Here is a 22,875-nt window from a genome sequence, read left to right on the forward strand (position 1 = left end):
GACCATAATACCCCTAGAATGTAAATGACCCAAGAATATCACCAAGCTTAGGAATGATTGGATATCCTCGAGCTCTGGAAAGAATAGAATAAAACTGAGCACCAAAATAACTAAAATATCCTTATAGCCTAGAATAAGTAAATGTCTTGGAATAATTAAGGAATCCGAATAAACATGGATGTGGTATTGTTCTTAAAAGTTATGTATCACATATTAAGTCGAGCAATCAATGCTAGTGTGTTATATCAGTACTAAAAATTTGATATTTGTTCGACAAATCAACCAAGAATACCGAACTAAACTGAACGGAAGTACAATATGTATCAGTAAATCAGAAAACGTCCGAATTACTCTGGAAAACTCTGAAGTAACCAGAATGGATTTGACTGCTAAATGAACTAAGTAACCTCAATGACTGAGGATTAAAAAAGTGATTTGGATAAGTCTGGAAACTTTGATGAGTTTACATAGTGTACAATTACTATGGGTTATGAACCATGAATCAAGTACGTTTGTATTTGTTGAGTTAATCGATTGACGGAATCGGCCAAGAGGGGGTGAATTGGCAATTAAAGATTTGGTGGAAGCTTTTGCAGAAAATTGAAAGTAATTGCACAACGATTTAGAGTGGTTTGACTTTCTCAACCAAAGTCTATGTCCACTACCTTAGCTATCCACACTAAGGATTTTCCACAAATTCACTAATTTGTCTTTCTCTTTTGAGGACAAAGAGTAACCTTACAAACCCTCAAGAATTATACCCCAAATTCTTGAGAACACTCTCTCCCAAAGAGAACAATACAAATTTGCAAACTTATAAGGAAATCCTCACAAGGTAGATTGTTTGCACAATTCTAGAACAAAGAAAAGAACACTCAAGAATGAATACAATTGAGCACAATAAGTGTTCTTGAAAGCAAAATGAATATTGAATGAAAAATAGGCTTGAAATGCTCAAACTTGAGGTTTGATGCTTTCTCTTTGATTCTCTCTTGATTCTAGTTGCTTGATGTTTCTTGTTTTGATCAATGGCTTCTAAGCTTGCTTAAATACACCTTGAATCACTTCTGAACATTGGGGATGATTAGTGAAGATAATATAGCCGTTTTAGTGTGAAATCAATTAATAAAACATCTTGGAGCGTGGGGTGAATTGGTACCCCTCATGGGGAATCGATACCCCTGGGGGGAATCGGTTCCCTACGAGAATACTGGAATTTCTCGGAGCCAAATAACTCAGGGGGGAATCGGTAACCCCTTGGGGGGAATCGGTTCCCTCTGGACAAACTGTAATTTTTTGCTTTGAAACGGTTCGAAATACTTTGTAAAATTGTTTTGAAATTATTTTAAGATTAAAACTTAATTTTACACTTTAGTAAGGATTTAAAATGAACTTTGAAATACTTTGAGTAATATTTTGATATTCGATTTAATATATCGAATATGCTTAGAAAAATCATTTTCAAAATTAAAATTCTTTTAATTTAATTTGTTATATCGAAACATCAAAATGTTTTCAACAGTCTCCCCCTTTTTGATATAACAAAACATTTTAAGATTTTCTAATTTCAAAATGAATTTTGATTTTGAAAAATAATACTCCCCCTTACTTTAACACTACTCCTCTTCAAAAACGCTTTTAACATTTCTCCCCTTTTTTGTTAAATCAAAAAGACTCGTAAAAGATTTTAAACAAGGTTTTGAAATCATTTAGCCAATTGATTATATATAGGTTAAGCTGCTAAGATCACAATCAAGAGAAACGTTAGCCATTAGTTTCATAATCAATATTCATAAACAATGTGACATGGCAAAATTGGTCATATATCTAACATTATGTAAATGATGCAATAATGAATAAATTTAACCACACCAAATATATAAGTTCAAAACATCCATAATCCATCAAATAAGTTCAAATATCCAACAACAAAAGGAAAACAATCCAAAAACATTCAAAATGTTCAAACAATAAGCTTTAAGTTTAAAGTACTAAAGCAAAACACAAAATCAAGCATCCGTAGGAGGATCGGAAGGAGGAAAATGAGCTCGCATAGCGGCCATCTCATGTGAGAGTGCATCAATACGTTCATTCATAGAAGCGTTGTTTGTGCGCATCTCTCAGAGAATTTCCAATTGTTGAGCTCCCATTGTGGATAAATGGGACCTTATAGAAGTAAAGCGCGAATCTACGGTAGCATATCGGAAATTGAATGTCTCCATAAAAGATTCAAAATATGGAGGCATTTGATTCGTTTGTTGTGCTTGCTCCTCGAGCTGCTCAGGCTCATCTTCGGCTTCATTGATGTCTCGCGTTAATTGTTCAAGCTCTGGATCATCGTCAGCTTCTGGTGGAGCTTGTGAAGAACTAGCTCCCGGAGTATTTTCAGAAGATCGAACCCATTCACCGGTTTCCTTATCCTTTACCCATCCCGCTCTTGTTAAGGAAAGAAGATTAATTTGTTTCTTTAGAGGAAAGACGACATCTAGACCAACTCTAAGCCCGACTTTAGAAAATAGATTACTCAGAATACAACCGTAAACTAGAGATGAACATAGTTTCTTGTTAGGAACAAGATTTACGGTTTTAACAATTTCAGCAAAAATAATCTGAGGTAGGTTTATTTTAATACTATTTTGGAAACAATGTAACCACCAAAGATCCAAGGCTCTAAGAGTTGAGTAACGACCTCTGGATGGTCGAAACCACCAAGAAATCATTAGATGAAGAAAACGATCATGAAGGTCTAAGACACTCGCACTATCCCTTCTTTTATAATGAGAACCTAAAACCTGTTTTTCATTTGATATACCATCATTATCTAATCCTAATGCATTGGCTATGTAAGCCGAGTCAATATGTAAGAATTGTCCTAGGAGGTAGGAACGAACTCCTATGGTTTTGGTTTGAGCTCGGTTTTTAACACAAATGGTATTAGAATAGAAGATGCGAACAAGTTGATGGTAAACTATAGGTTCAAGGTCACAAAGTTTATCAAATTTCCATTCTTGTAAAAGAAGAAGATATTTAAAATTGATATCTAACATAGCTTGAAGAGAAGGGATACGTTCTTCTCTAATTTTGTAAGAGTCAAAATATTGATAATACCAAAAACGATGATTTCTAGGACCATGACAATTGAAGCACGAGTTTTGGATAGTCATATTAGGATAAATGGGATTAGCATTAGGAATTGGAATTTCAGGAATAGGAGGAGGATTTAGAGGTGGGTTGGATTGATGGTTTGAGCGACTAGATTATGACCTAGCACGTTTAGGATTGGACATGGTTTAGGAAATCGGAACAGAATGGATAACCTACAATTTAGAAAACACATGTATGCAATTCAATCAATCCCAAAACTCAATTAAGTCCTCAATATTTCAAGGTTCTCTAAACCAATCCTAATGGGCAAAGTTTAAGAAAACTATTGAAAAATAAGGTTTTGAAAAACAATATATGTATAGTTTTCATAACAACAACATAATTCAATCAAAACACAATAATTTGAAAAATAATTTTTTTTTCGAAAATTTCAAAAAATTTGGAAAATTCTTGTGTTTTTGATGAAATTAGTTGTAATATATAGTTTCTAATCACTAAACAATCAATACCCGATTACTATTTCTATCTAGAACTAATTAAAACTAGTCATAAGTTCAAAATCAATGAAATAGAGAATTTAGAAAAATTTACCTTGAAAGATGAGATTGAGTGGATTTTGATGTTGTTTGCACGATTTTTTAGTGATGCTAGCAGGTTTAGAAGATGATATTTGAAGAGAATTCCGATTAAAAACGTTGTTTTGAGGTAAAGTGGAGATTTGAGAGATGGAGAGAGTGATAGGTGGCACGGGAAGAAAAAGAGAGGGTTTGAGCCAAAAACAAGGGTTTTGTCCGATAAAACCAGAACCCCAGGGGGTATCAATTCCCCTAGGGGGAATCGGTTCCCCTTCAAAGGGGGAATCGGTTCCCTCATGGGGGTATCGATTCCCTTTGCACCAAAATGCTAAAATCCAATTTTAAACACACAAAATGCTAAATTAATTTTCTCTAGTGGTATTGGCAACTCATATATTGAAAATTAATCATGTTCAAACAATCAAATTAATCTTTAAACTATATTTGAACATAAAGTTAATTTTCATCAAGAATCATAAACTCCCCCTAACTAATAGCAATGAATGCAATAAAAAATTACTATTCTAAGCATTTTTCATTTAGTCTTAAAAGTGCTAAAATTATTTTAAACACTAAGTGAAGATAGGTTGATCAAACCTAATTCTCTCCTAAGTGTCCAAAATCTTTCCTTGTCTAAAGGTTTTGTAAAGATATCCGCTAATGGTGCAAAGTATCAACAAATTCTAGAACTACATCTTCCTTAGTGACATGGTCTCTAATGAAGTGATGTCTTATTTCAATGTGCTTAGTTCTAGAGTGTTGGATGGGATTTTTAGTGAGACAAATAACACTAGTATTGTCACACTTGATAGGAATGACCTACTTCAATTCCATAATAAAAAAAGTTGTTGTTTCATCCATAAAACTTGTGCACAACAACTACCAACTGAAATGTATTCGACTTCAGTGGTAGATAATGCAACACAATTTTGTTTCTTTGAAAACCAAGAAATCAGCATATTTCCAAGGAATTGGCAAGTACCGGAGGTGCTTTTCCTATCTAATTTGCATCCTCCATAATCCGCATCAGAAAAGGCATGCAAGCTAAAGCTAGAGTCTCTAGGATACCAAAGTCCTAAACTAGGAGTGTCCTTAAGGTATCTAAAGATTCTCTTAACAGCTAGTAAATGTGATTCCTTAGAACATGATTGAAATCTAGCACATAAGCAAACACTAAACATAATGTCTGGTCTACTTGCAGTAAGATAAAGCAAAGAACCAATCATTGACCTATATAATTTAATATCAACACATTTACCTCCTTCATCCAAGTCAAGCTTTGTAGAAGAGCTCATTGGAGTGTCATCAGGTTTCCCATTTTCCAGTCCAAACTTCTTGAGCATATCTTTGACGTACTTAGCTTGATTGATGAAGATGCTATCTTTTCTTTGCTTGATTTGGAGTCCCAAGAAAAACGAGAGCTCCCCTATCATGCTCATTTCGAATTCACTTTGCATTAGCTTAGAAAATTCTTGGCAAATAACGTCATTAGTAGAACCAAAATTATATCATCAACATAAATTTGAACTACTAATAAATCTTTACCTTTATGCTTTAAAAACAATGTAGTGTCAACCTTCCCTTTTGAAAAACCTTTTTCAATTAAAAAATTTGACAATCTTTCATACCAAGCTCTAGGAGCTTGTTTTAAACCATAAAGAGCTTTTGTCAATTTAAGAACATGATCTGGAAATTTTGAATCTTCAAAACCTGGATGTTGTTCCACATACACTTGTTCCTTTATAAAACCATTTAAAAATGCACTTTTAACATCCATTTGATATAATTTAAATTCATGAAAACATGCAAATGCTAATAACATTATAATTGCTTCCATCCTAGCTACGGGAGCGTATGTTTCATCATAGTCTATGCCCTCTTCTTGAGTATACCCTTGAGCAACAAGTCTAGCCTTGTTTCTCACTATATTACCACTCTCATCAAGCTTATTCCTAAATACCCATCTAGTGCCTACAGTAGATTTATTACTAGGCCTTTCAACTAATGTCCATACTTTACTTCTCTCAAATTGATTTAACTCTTCTTGCATAGCCATAATCCAATGTTCATCATTTAATGTTTCTTTAATATTCTTAGGCTCTATGCATGAGATAAATGCAACATAATTACAAATATTTCTAAGAGAAGATCGAGTTGTTACCCCTTTGGATGGATCACCTATAATCTCACCATCCTTGACATAGTTGTACTCTCTTGGATAAGATACTTCCCTTTCTTCAATGGTTGGATTCTCAAGATGATCATGAGTTTTCTCATTTTTCGTTTCTTCCTTTGATGATGGTTCTCCAACGTCATGTCTAACGTCATTTGTATTTATAACACCTACATCATCATTCACACAAGAATCCTTCCTCGGAAGGGGATTATCATCGAAAACAACATGTATAGACTCTTCTACAACTAAAGTTCTTTTATTAAATACTCAATAAGCTTTAGAATTTAAGGAATAACCCAGAAAAATTCCTTCATCACTTTTAGCATCAAATTTGCCAATGTTTTCTTTACCGTTGTTTAAAACAAAACATTTACATCCAAAAGGATGAAAATAACTAATGTTAGGCTTTTTATTTTTGAAAATTTCATATGGAGTTTTCTTTAAAATTGGCCTAATCATTACTCGATTTACAACATAACAAGCGGTATTTGTGGCTTTGGCCCAAAAATATTTTGGCAAATTATTTTCACAAAGCATGGTTCTAGCCATTTCTTCTAAAGTTCGATTTTTCCTCTCAACAACTCCATTTTGTTGAGGGGTTCTAGGTGCTGAAAAATTGTGGCTAATACCATTAGAATTACAAAACTCAGTAAATCCAAGATTTTCAAATTCAGTGACATGATCACTCCTAACACTAGTTATAGAGTAACCTTTATAGTTTTTGGATTACTTTTGAAAACGTGATGAATTTTTCTAATGCTTCATCTTTAGTACTTAAGAATAGAACCCAAGTATATCTAGAATAGTCATCTACCAAGACAAATGCATATTGTTTTCCACCCAAGCTAGTAGTCCTAGTTGGCCCAAAAAGATCTATATGGATCAATTGTAATACTCTACTAGTTGATACGTCATTAATGGATTTAAAAGAAACTCGCTTTTGTGTTTTTCTTTAGCACAAGCATCACATATTTTATCATTATCAAATTTAAGCTTAGGCAACCCTCAAACTAAATCACCTTGAATTAGCCGTTGTAAAACACTCATACTAGCATGTCCTAGTCTCCTATGCCATAACCAACTATCATGTTCATCCTTAGCAACTAGGCACAAATTAGTCATATCAATAGAATCTAAATGCACCATGTATATGTTTCCTATTCTATGACCAACAAGCATAATCAAAGTAGATGCAATGTCAATCAATTTTGCAAACACTTAATTTAAAAATAAGACATTGTATCTTTTATCAAATTCATCTAATCGGATTATGCTTTAATCCATTCACATACAAAACATTATGCAATGTTGATTATCGAGATTAAGAGCACATGCATAAAGTTTTTGAAAATGTTATGCATTAAAACTTTATAATATTTTTTAAAAAAATATGCATAATCATTAAGAAAAATTTAAGGTCAAAATTTTGCAAAACCAAAGTTCTTGAAAAATCGATATCAATTGTTAAAGAGATATCAATTACATTTTAAAAACAATTTTGACCAAAAATTAATATGATGAACTAGAGTTTATAAAACATTACCAAAAATTACTATGTTCATCATACAATATTTTTCAACATACATGAGATAAAACATAATCATTTATTCAACATTTAAAACCTCATGCATGCATAAACTAAATGAGCAACCAAATAAAATAAAAATATTAAGTTTAGAGGTTACTCATTCTTTTTTCATGTGTGGCTAGAGCATCTTGAATATCATCATCTTCATCACCATTGCTCCCACACACCTACAAGAGACATTTAAGTATATTTTGGTATCCAAATTACTTTGGATCCTTGAACATTAGTTTCAATGCCTCTTGTTCCTTTTGGAACCCATACTTATCTAATTTTAAATCATTTTCCTTTCTTTAAAGGACAAGTATGTTCCTTATGACCATGATAATGACAATGTGAACATATTGTCATTATTGAGCTAGATGAATTATTTAAAATGATATCTTTTTCTTTTGTTAAACATTCAAGCTTAACTTTCAAATTGAAATTTTCTTTTTCAATACTTTCAAATTTCATTTTTGAAAGCTCTAATTCCTTCTTCAAGATTTCATTTTGATTTTCAAAATCCATTTTCGTTTCTAGAAGAAGTTTGTTTAATTTGAAAATTTCTTTTTCAAAGTTTTCAGATTTTATTTTTGAAAGCTCTAACTCCTTTCTCAACATTTCATTTTGATTTTCCAAGTTTGTTTTAGCTTTCAAAAGAAGATCATTTTTAGCAATAAATTTAGAAATCAATTTATTGTATTTGGAGTTCATGGTCTCAAACTCCGAAAATAATTCATCATAAGCATCTTGTAACTCATTAAAAGATTTTGAATTTAATCTATTTGAGTTAGAAGATACATTTGGCTCTGTGAGAGCTAATAGAGACATCACCTTTATTGGTTCTTCTTCCTTGTCTCCATAGATCTCCTCAAGCTTATCCCACATCTCCTTGGCATTTGAACAAGAAGAAACTCCTTTATATACATTAGGATTAATTGCACAACACAACATGTGCATAGCTTTTGTATTTTGTTCAGCTTTCTTCCGTTCTTGATCACTCCACTTCTTTGCCTTCTTTGTAGGAGAAGAATATCCTTTCTCGATCATCATCCAAGCTTCCATATCAAAATCTTGGATAAATATCATCATAAGCTTCTTCCAATGACGATAATTTGTTCCATTGAAGTGTGGAGGCACGTCAATTGGTCTGGATTCTTCCATGGAGAATGAACCGGAAGTGGACGCCATCTTTATCGATTTAACTCTTCCCGGATCTACTCAAGAGGTGGTTAAACCTTCAAATGAGTCAAGCTCTGATGCCAATTGTTGAGTTAATCGATTGACGGAATCAGCCAAGAGGGGGGTGAATTGACAATTAAAGATTTGGTGGAAGCTTTTTACAGAAAATTAAAAGTAATTGCACAACTATTTAGAGTGGTTCGACTTTCTCAACCAAAGTCTGTGTCCACTACCTTAGCTATCCACACTAAGGATTTTCCACAAATTCACTAATTTGTCTTTCTTTTGAGGACAAAGAGTAACCTTACAAACCCTCAAGAATTATATCCCAAATTCTTGAGAACACTCTCTCCCCAAGAGAATAATACAAATTTGCAAACTTACAAGGAAATCCTCATAAGGTAGATTCAACAACAACAACAAAACCCAATTCCCATATGTATGGGGTAAGGGGGAGGTAGGGTAGTAGGCTGCCCCCAACGCCAGGTTGAGAGTAGCTTCCGTGGAAGACCTCCGGCAGTCAGAAAATTAAAAATATAGATAAAATTCAATGCATATATAAATAAATACATAAATACATAGCTAAACAGTATTCACAAGGTAGATTGTTTGCACAATTCTAGAACAAAGAAAAGAACACTCAAGAATGAATACAATTGAGCACAATAAGTGTTCTTGAAAGCAAAATGAATATTGAATGAAAAATAGGCTTGAAACGCTCAAACTTGAGGTTTGATGCTTTCTCTTTGATTCTCTCTTGATTCTAGTTGCTTGATGTTTCTTGTTTTGATCAATGGCTTCTAAGCTTTCTTAAATACACCTTATATCACTTCTGAACGTTAGGGATGATTAGTGAAGATAATATAGCCGTTTTAGTGTGAAATCAATTAATAAAAGAGCTTGGAGCGTGGGGGGAATCGGTACCCCTCATGGGGAATCGGTTCCCTAAGTGTAAAATTTAAATATTTCGACCGTTACACAAAGCGGGGAATCGATACCCCTGGGGGGAATTGGTTCCCTCCGAGAATACTGGAATTTCTCGGAGCCAAATAACTCAGGGGGGGAATCGGTACCCCCTTGGGGGGAATCAGTTCCTTCTGGACAAACTGTAATTTTTGGCTTTGAAACAATTCAAAATACTTTGTAAAATTGTTTTGAAATTATTTTAAGATTAAAACTTAATTTTACACTTTAGTAAGGATTTAAAATTAACTTTGAAATACTTTGAGTAATATTTTGATATTCGATTTAATATATCGAATATGCTTAGAAAAATCATTTTCAAAATTAAAATTCTTTTAATTTAATTTGTTATATCGAAACATCAAAATGTTTTCAACAGTATTTCCTGATATCGTTGAGACGTGGAAATAAAAAAAAAGACCATTGGAAGATTTATTCAGTGGTGATTACGAAGATGATTTATGGACAAGAATTGTTGGTATTTAAGAGTGAATACCCTGGAAAGGTAATAAATTGATAAATCGACATGCATTAGTTCTGAGAGTTGATCAGTTAGAATAGTTCGATAAATCGATCGATCAACATGGATGGTAAATGTCTTGAATCTCCATTCCTCCTTTAATAGCTCAATCACTTCAGACATTCGTGAACGCTTTCTTGATGCATATGAAAACATAGTGGGTTCTAAAGTATCAACTTTAAATGTTTGATTTGAACGAATAGTAATTGACTCCTTTTTAATAGGACCTCGTTCCTGGGATCTGATCAAAAGACATCAGTTTCATGTTATCTATGTTGATAACTGTAAAATGCCTTTGATAAATATTGGGATTTCTCTAGTGTGTTCCTTATATTTTAATAAATTGTTTTATTGTTTTAACATGTGGTACACTAAAATCTATGGTTACTGTTTTATGGATGCACGGACTTAATGGTGATGGCTTATGGATTTGTATCACGTAATAAATTGTATCTTGGAGATATTGATTTGTAAAGTACAACTCTGATCAAGTTGGAAATTTTTTATGGACCTAATGTAACTCTTAGGTAGACTCTACGGCCCTGAGATCATTCTCGGGTAGGCCTTGAGGCCCTAAGATGTGTTCTTAGGTAGGCCCCGTGGCCCCGAACTTTCTTGGGTAGGTTCTCAGGCCCTAAGATATTCCTTTAGGTTAACTCTTTATACGATGGTTTTAAAATATGAGTTTAAAAAGCTCCACTACAGTATGATTTCTAAGATTTACTGAACTATCATTTGATTAATGTACCTATTCTGATTTTATCGTACTGTTGGAACACACTAGACATCGTATTCGATTTTATTAACTGAGATCATTATAGCTTCTAATTGATGAACTATCCGTGGAACCCCAGATTATTCCGAAAACCAGTATATGTTTGATTCAATAAGGAAAATTATATGGCTTTTAATTTATTTGCATGTCCTATAGCATCACCTGGTAGTTCTGTATTACTGAGTTTTCCGAAGCTCACTCTATTACTCACCACTGCAGGTTAAAAGAATCGCATCAGTGCATCTATTAACTTCAACAAGGGAGTTCTTCCGGCGTTGCTTGCAGAGTATGGTACATGTGATTAGGGGGCATGTAATTGTATTCTGTTTTATATACGAGTCTGAAAATATGTTTTAATTCTGAAGGTTGATAAAGCAATTATGAGTTACATGTTTTAATAAAAGTTTTAAATTTTCAGCTATTTTTATAGCGGGTTACTCAGGTGGGCCTAATGTGACACTCCAGATCGAATCGGGCTACCGCATCGGTCTGAGAGGGTTACAAACAGGATTCACAAAAGCAAGATGGGTTCTTCGTCAACTCAACGAGTTGCAAACCATTTATATTGTGAATGATTGCAAATAAGTCTGTAGTAAATCATCAAATCTTTGAGTTACCCTCTTTTTGAAATTAGGGTTTATAAATTGAAATCTTCTTTAATATTTTTTTTGTTTTAGTCAAATGGTCAGTCAGTTTGGTCCGACGTGGCCAAACAGTGTTAGGTAAGCCAAGTAAATGTGTCACATCAGTCTTATGTGATTGGTATAATGGAGATTAATGATAAAGTGACCGATTTATTATAAAACGATAACATTAGTGATCATTTTATATCTTTTGAAATTTCTTTAATAGAAAAAACAAAAATTTATTCAAACTTTAATAACAATTTATGTAGTTTTGTAACACCCCCCAACCCGTACCCGACTCGGATACGAGTCCGAGGTGTCACATTGACCAGTCAAAGTATATACTTTTATAAAAACCATAGAAAATTTAAAACTTTTATTCTATAAAGTAATTCTTTTACATAAACATATTTAAAACCTTAACAAACTCCATCAGAGCGTATATATATATCATGACTTAGTTATATGCCAACATACTAAATTATATGACAAGACATACTTTACAAAATATTTCTGATCTGAACTTTGCGCAGAGGTATGCTGCTCTACGGATCTGAAACTTGATTTTCTAACTTATCCACACCTATGCGTAAAATATTTACACGCTAAGTCATAGACTTAGTGAGACATGTAAATACATAAAGTAAACTAACAAACGCATGAACATCCCATATAACACATATTATACTTATATACCTATTAAACCTATCACTTACCAGTTTATCCTTACTTATTTCCTTATCATTGATTCAATTCCATAATATGAGCATATATTGAACATAAACATATAATATAACTTCAAACACAACAATACATGGATAATTACTATAATCATATCATACATAACCATATCACATCTCATATCACTATTACCCATATACACTTGTTACCATTATTATCATATAATCCTAACTTATCACTTATACATATCGTTATATCAAATTATGGTTTCTTTTCAAAGCCCATGCACACTATAGAGAACTTAAGGTACGTGAGTACATAGAGGTTATGCACTATGCTGTCACCACAGCTCATGTAAATCCCACTAGGGGCGCGTAGAATTTGTCCCGAAAGACCACGTAGATGTCCCGAAGGACCACATATAACACATATATCCTGAAGGACCACTATATCCCGAAGGACCGCGTAGACCCTCGACTCTTGGCATGCCAACTATACCTATAGCTCTCATAACACATGACATGGGCATTATCTTTTACCTCATTACACATTCACATATTCATATCACATAGTTATTTCACATAGCTCTTTATCACATTTCATATGATCACATAGTCACGTAGTTTACTTTAACGTAGCATTTTCCATGAAATTCACATTATTCAATCTTTTCACACATGGCCACATCACATATACCTTTTTCTCATATGCATATAACATATTATTTCTTATCTTTTAACATATATTACATATGCATATAATCTTATGTCTTATTATCAATATCTAATCTATCTTATTATACTAACATATCATATAACATTCTAATAGAAACACATATGAATCATATTATTTTCATATATATTTTATCATATATTTCATGATCACATGACCTATTATCATAATACAAGCATTTACATAGTTCACACATAAAAATGCATTCAAAAATTAAACATATGCATTTACTCATATACCATATATCTAAAACCATATCACTACATGTTTATGCTTTAATACTTATATCATATAATATCGGAATTAGACTCATCGCAAGTCTTAATTCCTTAACATAACGTACACTTACTATCATGCACTCACATGGTCTCAATGAACCCTCTTAAACTCTTATTTCCGTTACGTATCTTACTCTGTCGACCTATCCAAACTTTGCTTTCGATTGATGTCTACATAATCATGTATTGATACTATCAGTATCCAATTAATATACTTTAATATATCATTTCATAGACTGAATAACGATTTATTTCATTTCCCATTAAAGTGCATCGGTGCATTCTTCAGTGCATCGATGCATTTTTTAACATGTGCATCGATGCACTACCATGCATCGATGCACCAACTGTACTCGATGTTTATTTATTTGAGAGTGCATCGATGCACATTGAAGATGCATCGATGTATACCACCCATAAATTACATTTTGAGCCATAAAATTCTTACTTTGACCTCAAATTCTACTTATTAACCCCTCCTTATGCCTTAAAACTTATCTATACATGTATAAACCTTCTTATAACACTATAACACTTTACCATCTCCCATAATCCACCATAATTCTTGAATCAAAGAATTTCATTAAATTTTCCGTGTGTTCTAAATTCAATTCTATCACCTTTAACTTCTTAATTAACCCATTGACAAGTCAAATCCATCTTTAAAACTTCAAAAACCTCTTTATATCAAGAATTAATTTCTCAACCCTATATAAAATTTCCTTTCTAATTCTCTCCTTTTGGTGTTTTAAGCTTATATCTTATATAAGCTTTCCTTAAGCTTATATAGCACTCAAGGAATAAAACCCAACTTAAACATTCAAGAATTAATCATAAAAATTAAAACTCACCTTTGAGGTTTGAGCTTGAACCCACGGGAAGAAGAAATAAAGAAGGAAAAGAAGAGTTCTAGATAACTCTTCACATCCCACGTGTTTCATTCTTAATAAGGGAAAGAAAATATCTTTTTAAACTAATTACCATAATGCCCTTTACTTATTCCATAATTATGATTTAATCCAATACTGAAATAGTCCTATTTAAATTCTTGAACTTATCAATTTCCTTAAATTGATCTTCAAATTAAAAAAATTCTCATTTTAGTTACTAACTCGAATTTTGGGATGTTACAAATCTCCTCCCCTTTAAGGAAAATTCGTCCTCGAATTTTCACTCTACCTCAAGATGAAACAATCCGTTATAATACTCAACAACTCTTAACAATAATTACTTATTCATCTCTGGATCATCGAAATCTTCATCAGTCCTTAAATTATAAACTTGTGCAGTTGGTTGCATATCATGTTGAGTGAATGACTCCGATCGATTTCTTCTACGACCTCTACCTCTATTTCTTTGAGATACCACTATAGATCTTTCTCTCTGTACTGTCTCTTCAGTCATAAGTGAGCAATCTCGAATAAAATGTCCAGCATCTCCACATCTAAAACAAGCTCCGGAGATTACTCTACATACCCCTGTATGATTCTTTCCACAATATGAACATTGCATGACTTGACTGAGATTTGATCTTCTATCAATAAAAACATCTTATTCCAACATATCATGAGTTGGAAAATTACATTCCCTATTTTTCTTGGATGGAGAGGAGCTCGACGAAGCACCCATCCTTTTAGACTTCTGAACTCTCTGTTCTTTAAATCTTTCATTCTGAGCTCTCTCTAGAGCTTTAGCTCGATTAACCACTTCTTGAAACGATGACAAATTCAAGGTTATCACCAACTCTCTTAGCCTAGGGCGCAAACCCTCCACAAACCAGTCACATACATCCTTCTCAGTCGGAATAAGCTCAGCAGCAAAACGACTTAACTTATTAAACTCACATTCGTATTCATACACTGTATAATTCTCTTGCTTCAAATTCAGAAATTCTTGCTTCATCTGTCTAATATATTGGTCACCAATACACTTACGATTAAATTCTTCCAAGAAGAATAACCAGGTCACTTGATCACTTTTGAATCTCATGGTGACATTGGTCTACCATATTCTAGCTTGTCCCCTTAACAAAGAAACTATTCCGTCTAATTTCTCCATATCAGAACAGTGGAGCCCATCTAACATAATCTTAGCATCGTTCAACCAAAGATCCGCTGCAATTGAATCTTCCTCAGCTTCACCCTTAAACTCAGGTGCTCCTAAACCTTTCAATTCTTTAGCTATATTCATTCGAGGAGCTGAAGGCGCAGAGGGTTGAAAACGTGACAAAACAGCATTTAACGTCCCGAAAAATATCCCTTGATCTCTCACTGGTACTACTGGAGGTGTTCACTCTTCACCATGCCTGGCCAGGGCAGGTGAATTACTACTACCCTCAGGTCTATTACTTCTTCTTTCACTGTGAGGACTCTCACGATCAGACATCTAATACATAACAATATAACTCTATTAGAAGACAGCATACTCATAACTCTATCAGATCAGAAACTCATTTTTTGTTGGCATGTACACATTTTCAAAATACTCTTGACTTCGGTTTAAGCCTAGAATCGGCTAAACCTTAGCTCTAATACCATTAAATGTAATACCCCCAACCCGTACCCGACTCGGATACGAGTCCGAGGTGTCACATTGACCAGTCAAAGTATACACTTTTATAAAAACCATAGAAAATTTAAAACTTTTATTCTATAAAGTAATTCTTTTACATAAACATATTTAAAACCTTAACAGACTCCATCAGAGCATACATATATATTATGACTTAGTTACATGCCAACATACTAAATTATATGACAAGACATACTTTACAAAATATTTCTGATCTGAACTTTGCGCAGAGGTATGCTGCTCTACGGATCCGAAACTTGATCTTCTGACTTATCCATACCTACGTGTAAAACATTTACACGCTATGTCATAGACTTAGTGAGACATGTAAATACATAAAGTAAACTAAAAAATGCATGAACATCCCATATAACACATATTATACTTATATACCTATTAAACCCATCACTTACCAGTTTATCCTTACTTATTTCCTTATCATTGATTCAATTCCATCATATGAGCATATATTGAACATAAACATATAATATAACTTCAAACACAACAATACATGGATAATTACTATGATCATATCATACATAACCATATCACATCTCATATCACTATTACCCATATACACTTGTTACCATTATTATCATATAATCCTAACTTATCACTTATACATATCATTATATCAAATTATGGTTTCTTTTCAAATCCCATGCACACTATAGAGAACTTAAGGTACGTGAGTACATAGAGGTTGTGCACTATGCTGTCACCACAGCTCGTGTAAATCCCACTAGGGGCGCGTAGAATTTATCCTGAAGGACCACGTAGATGTCCCGAAGGACCACTATGTCCCGAAGGACCACGTAGACCCTCGACTCTTGGCATGCCAACTATACCTATAGCTCTCATAACACATGATATGGGCATTATCTTTTACCTCATTACACATTCACATATTCATATCACATAGTTCTTTCACATAGCTCTTTATCACATTTCATATGATCACATAGTCACGTAGTTTACTTTCACGTAACATTTTCCATGAAATTCACATTATTCATCCTTTTCATACATGGTCACATCACATATACCTTTTTCTCATATGCATATAACATATTATTTCTTATCTTTTAACATATATTACATATGCATATAATCTTATGTCTTATTATCAATATCTAATCTATTTTATTATACTAACATATCATATAGCATTCTAATATAAACACATATGAGTCATATTATTTTCATATATATTTTATCATATATTTCATGATCACATGACCTATTATCATAATACAAGCATTTACATAGTTCATACATAAAAATGCATTCAAAAATTAAACATATGCATTTACTCATATACCATATATCTAAAACCATATCACTACATGTTTATGCTTTAATACTTATATCATATAATATCGGAATTGGACTCATCACAAGTCTTAATTCCTTAACATAACGTACACTTACTATCATGTACTCACCTGGTCTCAATGAACCCTCTTAAACTCTTATTTCCGTTGCGTATCTTACTCTGCCGACCTATCCAAACTTTGCTTTCGATCAATGGCTACATAATCATGTATTGATACTATCAGTATCCAATTAATATACTTTAATATATCATTTCATAGACTGAATAACGATTTATTTCATTTCCCATTGAAGTGCATCGGTGCATTCTTCAGTGCATCGATACATTTTTTAACATGTGCATCGATGCACCAACTGTACTCGATGTTTATTTATTTGAGAGTGCATCGATGCACAATGAAGATGCATCGATGCATACCACCCATAAATTACATTTTGAGCCCAAAATTTTTTACTTTGACCTCAAATTCTACTTATTAACCCCTCCTTATGCCTTAAAACTTATCTATACAGGTATAAACCTTCTTATAACACTATAACACTTTACCATCTCCCATAATCCACCATAATTCTTGAATAAAAGAATTTCATTAAATTTTCCATGTGTTCTAAATTCAATTCTATCACCTTTAACTTCTTAATTAACCCATTGACAAGTCAAATCCATCTTTAAAACTTCAAAAACCTCTTTATATCAAGAATTCATTTCTCAACCCTTAATCAAATTTCCTTTCTAATTCTCTCATTTTAGTGTTTTAAGCTTATATAAGTTTTCCTTAAGCTTATATAACGCTCAAGGAATAAAACTCAACTTAAACATTCAAGAATTAATCATAAAAATTAAAACTCACCTTTGAGGTTTGAGCTTGAACCCACGGGAAGAAGAAATGAAGAAGGAAAAGAAGAGTTCTAGATAACTCTTCACATCCCACGTGTTTCATTCTTAATAAGGGAAAGAAAATATCTTTTTAAACTAATTACCATAATGCCCTTTACTTATTCCATAATTATGATTTAATCCAATACTGAAATAGTCCTATTTAAATTCTTGAACTTATCAATTTCCTTAAATTGATCCTCAAATTACAAAAATTCTCATTTTAGTCACTAACCCGAATTTTGGGATGTTACAAGTTTACCCTTACTAAAGTTGTTATAAAAATTATAATTCTTTTAACTTTCGAAACATCTTACGTAACTATTAAATTTGTTTATAGGAATTTTGTAAAATCTGTAATTTATTAAATTTTTATAGGGCTGTTAGTGGATGGGTTTTGTGGAAATCCATCTTCTTCTTGTTTTTTTTGGGAGGTGGATAACGTTATAAACCTAATATAAAAGGAACCTCAGGCCATCCGACTTCGTCTATCTTTTTGGGGTATCAAACGGATGTCGTCTCGAGGCGTCTGGTATATTATTCCGGTGAAATATTCTTTCTGCACCTTCTTCGTTATGTTATTGGCTAGCCTATTCACTCCTCGTTTAACCTATGAGAATGAAACCACCTGATTTTTTATTCACCAGCTCACATATGTATTGCAGGATAGCCGGACTCAGGGATAGACACATAGAGGGGCGGGTGGAGGTGAACATCCCCTAAAAAACTCAAATTCTTTTATATTTTAGATTTTTTTTTTGTATTTTATATTGAAAATATGTTTTCGTCTCTCCTAAAGTTTTATTAGTTTTCCCTCCTTCAAATTTTTTAAGTTCACTCCACTAACATAAACTCATACATCCATCCCTAGTCGAAGCTGTCAGTCCTTGTGCATTCCGGGGCAGCATGCTAAACGCATCGGTGCTGTCTATCTCAATGGTAACCTGTCTTGCTCCTATCCTCCAAAAATGTGATAGTTCTTCGAGTACCCCCATAATTTGGCTTCAACCATTAAACTGATTCCCACTTCAGAGAATCTTGTTACCCATTCACCGCTATTGTCCCTAATAACTCCCTCACATGATAACTATCCTGTAGATGTTTCGCCCCGTCTGTATTGATTTTTACCCATCCATTCGTTGGAGCCTCCCATTTGAGTGTCCTTTGCGTGGCACTAGCGTTGCTTACTTTGACAGCTGATTCCTTGGCTCGAATGCCCCCCAATTTGTAGCCTTTTGCCTTGCTCGAGTACTGATGGCTGCCCCAGTTGAGATCGAATACGTGATAGTTCCGATGTTTCATAGGGTCCAAAGTAACGAACCAAACAGTTGTTCCCAATCCTTGATGTCTGTGGCTTCTCAAGATTGGTCAGTAATTACGTACTGTTTCACAGTCAATCATATAATATCAATACGAGAATAAAAATAAAAATTAGATCGATGAGCCATAAATCAATATAATTTTATATTTAAAATTAATATATACATAATAAGTATATTTAAAACTAAACGTTTTAAAAAATTAATTTTAATAACATTTATATTGCATGTACTGATAAGTTTCCGAAAAATGTACACTTATATTATATTTAAAGACATTTATGATGTATTTGAGATATTATTTACATTTAAATATTTTATTTAAGGATTTTATTTTTAAAATTTGTTAACTTACTCTATGAATTATATTTTAATTTATCAATTAAATAATTATAACATTTTATTAAAATACGATGATAATTGAAATAATATTTCATATGTAGTGGGAGTTTTTAAAATATATATTTCAATTTTTAAAAAAAAAATTAGTTTCTCTTTATTTAATCGGTACATATAAATATATTATATGAAATGAGACGTACAGATGAAATGAATTTCGAGATCATCGTAATACTAAGACGAGATAGTTTTAATCTTGTTTCCACAAATTCCATAATTAATCTGCCACCTTAACTCCATTATACACATTCTGTAACCTCATCTAGAAGGCCTAAACCAATTTATAGTTTTGTTTAGTCCAATATGAAAATGCAGCCAAAAATCAAAACTTGAAAAGCGATGAGTCCGTCCCTACCAAAATCTAAGAACCCACATTCATGGAATGATCATCGCCTCCAATCACGCTTTGCCCTCTCTTTTTGTCAACAAATCTCTTCTCAATCATCATTATGTTAAACTAACTTCCATAAGTCGATTCATAAAAGCTAAAGTGTATTTGGGGTTTTCACCAGTCAACACTTGACAAATCACAACTCATTTTTCATTAATAAAACTTGCATTTTCTTCTCAAAATCTTTCCTGAATCATAACTTTTAACTTAATGGATCCATTGTTGTTTTTGTTGATTCTCCTTGTATGCAATCACAAAGCTCGCTTGTCTGCTCTTAATGATGAAGGTCTTGCTCTTTTGTCCTTCCACCAATCGCTCGAAGGTGACACCGGAAGCTATCTGATCAACTGGAACTCATCAGATCCAAATCCATGTTCATGGCATGGAGTTTCATGTAGAAACCAGAAAGTTCATGCTCTTGTCGTTCCAAACATGGGACTATCCGGTTATCTTTCTCCTGCACTCGCAAATCTCTCTTCGATTCGTCATGTTAACCTCAAGAATAACTCGTTTCGTGGAACTTTACCTACCATGCTCTTTTCTGCAACTAGGCTGAAGAGCTTGGAACTTTCTGGTAATTTATTGTATGGACCTCTGCCAACCGAAGTTGGGATCCTCAAGAACCTACAAACCTTGGATATTTCACAGAATTCCTTCAATGGCACGGTACCTTCATCTATAGTTCAATGCAAAAGGTTAACTACACTTGTTCTCAGTCAAAACTGTTTCATTGGCTCACTCCCTGAGGGATTTGGAGACAGTTTAGCTAACCTTCAGAAGCTCGATCTTTCTTACAACAGCTTCAGCGGTTCAATCCCCGGTGACATCGGAAACTTGTCAAATTTGCACGGTATTCTCGATTTATCTCACAATTTCTTCACTGGTGTGATTCCAGCAAGCCTAGGGAGTCTCTCTGAAACGGTGTATGTTGATCTCAGTTACAATAATCTTACCGGTCCGATACCACAGAATGGTGCTCTAGGAAATGCGGGACCAACAGCTTTCATGGGGAACCCTTTTCTTTGTGGATTGCCATTGAAAATTTCATGTCATTCAGGCAGTTCCAATGCAGATTCTCAGTCATTATTTCGTAATCCAGTTCAGAGTACCAATGGAAACTCGATAAAAAGTGGGAAAGGTCATTCGAGCTCACATCGGGTGATTAAAACCGTTGCATTTGTGATGGGAGGAGTCTGCTTCATTGGATTCTTGTTCTCTTATTGGTACAAGAAGGCCTCCGTCTGCAACGGAGTTAGGAAAGTCACCGGCTATCGTCTCGAAGAGAAACTGATGATCGGGAGGGACATATTCTGCTTTGCAAAAAAAGACATTGATACTCTATCAGAAAACATGGAGCAATGCAACTTTGTTCCATTAGACACTGAGGTCGACTTCGATCTTGAACAACTTCTTAAAGCTTCTGCTTTTCTTCTGGGGAAGAGTTCAAGCGGGATTCTGTATAAAGTGGTGCTCGACAATGGACTAGCCGTGGCAGTTAGAAGACTAGGAGATGGAGGAGAACAAAGACTCAAGGAGTTTCAAACCGAAGTCGAAGCAATAGGGAAAATCCGGCATCCGAATGCAGTTAACCTTCGAGCTTACTGCTGTTCGGATGATGAGAAACTGCTCATATACGATTACATAACCAACGGAAATCTTACTGCAGCAATTCATGGTAACTTACTAAATTCTGCTAAATATTTTCCATATTGTTCTAGGATTTACCATGATGATTGTTCTAATATAATCAGGGAAATCGGGATTCCCCTTTAAACCACTTTCGTGGCCGGTTCGAGTAAAAATCATGAAAGGAATAGCCAAGGGACTAGCCTTCTTACACGAAGTCAGTCCGAAAAGGTACGTCCACGGAAACCTGAAGCCAAGCAACATTCTTCTTGGTGAAGATATGGAGCCTCATATTTCCGACTTTGGACTCGGTCGCCTCACCAACATAACCGATGAATCACCGGAATTCCAGGTGGAGCAAAAGATGGCAATCTGGACATCACAACAAAGTTCTCCATACGAGTTAACAGCGATAAATCAATCTTCAAACGGATCATATTATCGAGCACCGGAAGCCTTGAATGACACGAAACCATCACAGAAATGGGATGTTTACTCATTCGGAGTGATTTTATTGGAGATGATATCTGGAATGTTGCCTAGCGTTCAAGTAGGGTCTTCAGAGATCGATCTGGTTCAATGGCTTCAACTCGGGATCGATGAAAAGAAGCCCCTCTCGTCCCTCATTGATCCCTCCTTGGCTCATAGATGGGGCGAGGAAGACAATATAAGCGCCATATTCAAGCTTGCATTGGCCTGTACCCATAAGAATCCTGATAGGAGACCTTCAATGAGGTTTGTGAGTTATAGTTTCGAGAAATTGACTTCATTAAGCTAAGAGGAGCTCATAATAAGTTCAGCATCAATTTGATCTGAGGGAGTACATTCAGGCAAATTTCTATATATATGAAATATTCATTTCAGTTTCTCTTAGAAGAATGTATTCATCACTTACTATGAACATTAGCAGAATAAATATATATTTGTTAATGTCTCTAGGTGAGTCCATATTTTCACCTTTTCTCTTATTTTCCATTGTTTCCTTCCACCTTTAATGACATGAAAATTGATAAAAATTTGTGGTCTATTGTATGATTTTTCTTAAGACAGGTGCTTGTACCCTCATCGAGTAAACAACAAGATGGAGAGACAATTCAAACTATAAAACACTTTGTTTGGAACACTATAATTTCAAGAACATCCAAGAAAAACAAAAGAAATTAAGTTACCAAATTGT

The 22,875-nt window shown here is 33.8% G+C and overlaps 1 protein-coding gene across 1 annotated transcript; it reads left to right on the plus strand.

The window, feature by feature from the left end:
- Nucleotides 1-20,261: 20,261 nt before the first annotated feature.
- On the plus strand, nt 20,262-22,684 carry LOC120196646 (receptor protein kinase-like protein ZAR1). Its single transcript, XM_039198400.1, has 3 exons — nt 20,262-21,747; nt 21,824-22,511; nt 22,543-22,684. The coding sequence occupies exons 1-2, from the start codon at nt 20,283-20,285 to the stop codon at nt 22,474-22,476; spliced, it is 2,118 nt and encodes a 705-aa protein (XP_039054331.1). The 5' UTR covers nt 20,262-20,282; the 3' UTR covers nt 22,477-22,511; nt 22,543-22,684.
- The last annotated feature ends 191 nt before the right edge of the window (nt 22,685-22,875 follow it).

This window comes from Hibiscus syriacus, unplaced genomic scaffold, assembly GCF_006381635.1.
Source record: "Hibiscus syriacus cultivar Baekdansim isolate YM2019G1 unplaced genomic scaffold, ASM638163v2 tig00117034_pilon, whole genome shotgun sequence".
NCBI classification, from domain to species: Eukaryota; Viridiplantae; Streptophyta; class Magnoliopsida; order Malvales; family Malvaceae; genus Hibiscus; species Hibiscus syriacus.

Bases quoted from the DNA above. Each gene is read 5' to 3' on its own strand.
- LOC120196646 (XM_039198400.1), top strand. From the start codon at position 20,283: ATGGATCCATTGTTGTTTTTGTTGATTCTCCTTGTATGCAATCACAAA. The intron at 21,748-21,823 runs GTAACTTACTAA...TAATATAATCAG, and splicing joins TCTTACTGCAGCAATTCATG to GGAAATCGGGATTCCCCTTT.